This window comes from Emiliania huxleyi (assembly GCF_000372725.1).
Source record: "Emiliania huxleyi CCMP1516 unplaced genomic scaffold EMIHUscaffold_4170, whole genome shotgun sequence".
NCBI lineage: Eukaryota > Haptophyta > Isochrysidales > Noelaerhabdaceae > Emiliania > Emiliania huxleyi.
Window position 1 is genome coordinate 1 of NW_005198851.1, and position 1,778 is coordinate 1,778.

A 1,778-nucleotide genomic window follows, 5' to 3' on the forward strand; every position below is an offset into this window, starting at 1 on the left:
CCGGCGATTCAATGAATGGCCCGCCCGCGAGCCCCCCCCGGGAAGCGGTTCCCCCAAGGTTTCCCAGCCGGGACAAGGTTCCACGTTCCAGCCCACTGCCCCGCCCGGTGATGCAAGGTGGCGAGTCCCAGCAAAGCAGGTCGACGCGCCAATCAATCGATGCGCGATCCGCCACAGAGGGCGGATGCGGGCGGATTTGGCGGGGCGGAGCGCTCCCCCGGCGCCCTGCAGCAACGACGCGGCGAGCAGGGCCACGCCCATGATCGAGTGGGCACTTGCGAGGTGCCTGCTCTCGTCGACCATGAAAAAGGCGAGGGTGAAGCCCGCGACGGAGAGCATCAGCGCCGCCGCGAGAAGCGCCCTGTGGAAGCGGAACCAGGCGGCCGGCTTCGCCGACTTGGCCTCGCCAAGGGAAACCTTGCCGAAGCGAGCCAGCAGTACGCCGGCCGGAGCTAGCAGCATCCAGGCGAGTCCCATCAGCAATGAGTGCGCAAAAAAGCTCATCGCGGCGCGAGGCAACCCTGGGATGGTGAAGTCCACCCCGCTGGGCGCAGCCGGCGGCGTAGGCGGTGTCGGCGGTGACGGCGGCGTTGGTGGTGGGGGAGACGGCGGCGGCGGCGGCGGCGGAGAAGGAGGAGGTCTCGGCGGAGGCGGCGGTGCCTGGGGCTGGCCGACTGGGATCCGAGGTGGCGTCCTAGGTGGTGGCGGCAGCGGCGGGGGAGGAGGCGGTGGAGGCGGCAGCGGAGAAGGCGACACGATGCACGAAGGCATGGATCGAAACGTCATCGAGTTGGCGTCGCCGGCGAGTGAGATGTCATCATCAAAGGCGGGAATTCCGCCGTCCCTGGTCCACAAGCAGCACGGGTCGCCGAGCTCTAAACCGTTGCTCTGGCCATCGCCATCTGTATCGGCGTTGCAGAGGGCCTCTGTCCATCGGTAGCCCTCGGCTGCCAGCGCAAAGCGGAACTGCGTCTGCCCGCAGCAATGGCCCGTGTCCTGTCCATTGGCGTAGCCGTTGGGCACGTAAGCTTGGTAGGACGAGTAGGCTTGCGAGGATTGAACGCTCAGCGAGAGCATCCAGCAGGTGACTGCGAGACGGACGGCGACCGACCCTCAGCTCGCGTTCCGCGGAATTCATACCCTCCACGGTGCGGCGGATAAAACGCGCACCGCCGCGGCCGCCAAGCTGCAGAAACGAGCTTTTAGTGCTTATGAGCATAAGCACTGGATTCTCATGCGCGCGGAGCGCGCCGGTGCTCTACCCGGACACGCGCGGAGCGCGCTAGCTGGACACCGCACGCGCGGAGCGCGCTAGCTAGACACACACGCGCGGAGCGCGCTGGCTAGATACAGAGACACGCGCGGAGCGCGCCGCTGCAGAACACGCGCGGAGCGCGCCGCTGCATGGGTAGGCGCGGAGCGCCGCCACTCGAGATTGGGCCTGTGGGTGGGCCGATTGGTTCCTGCGTGTGAGTCAAACTCTAAATAGAAATCGCATCTAGCAACCCCACAACCCTCAAAATTTTCTTCGGGGCGCGCTCCGCGCGCGGCGCTCCGCGCCTACTCCTTGAGCGTCGCATAGGCACTGGTTCGCACATGTTCTGCAGCTTGGCCGCGGCCTCGCAACAAGGGGAATCCTCGCCCAAGGGCGTAAAATAGGACATCTTTTCCCACGGCACATCACTGAAAGAGGAAGCTCGTCTCGCGGTCGGCCACCATCCGCGCGGCGCGAGCGTCCCCCACCAGCCGGCGCAACGGCTGCAAGTCGTACTTGCTGA

General features: G+C 66.5%; 1 protein-coding gene across 1 annotated transcript; it reads right to left on the reverse strand.

The window, feature by feature from the left end:
* Nucleotides 1–152: 152 nt before the first annotated feature.
* Nucleotides 153–1,077, reverse strand: EMIHUDRAFT_255983 (hypothetical protein; the record flags this gene model as incomplete). The annotated part of the gene is made up of 3 exons (XM_005769547.1): nucleotides 153–212; nucleotides 301–499; nucleotides 764–1,077. The coding sequence occupies 3 exons, from the start codon at nucleotides 1,075–1,077 to the stop codon at nucleotides 153–155; spliced, it is 573 nt and encodes a 190-aa protein (XP_005769604.1).
* Between the last annotated feature and the right edge of the window lie 701 nt (nucleotides 1,078–1,778).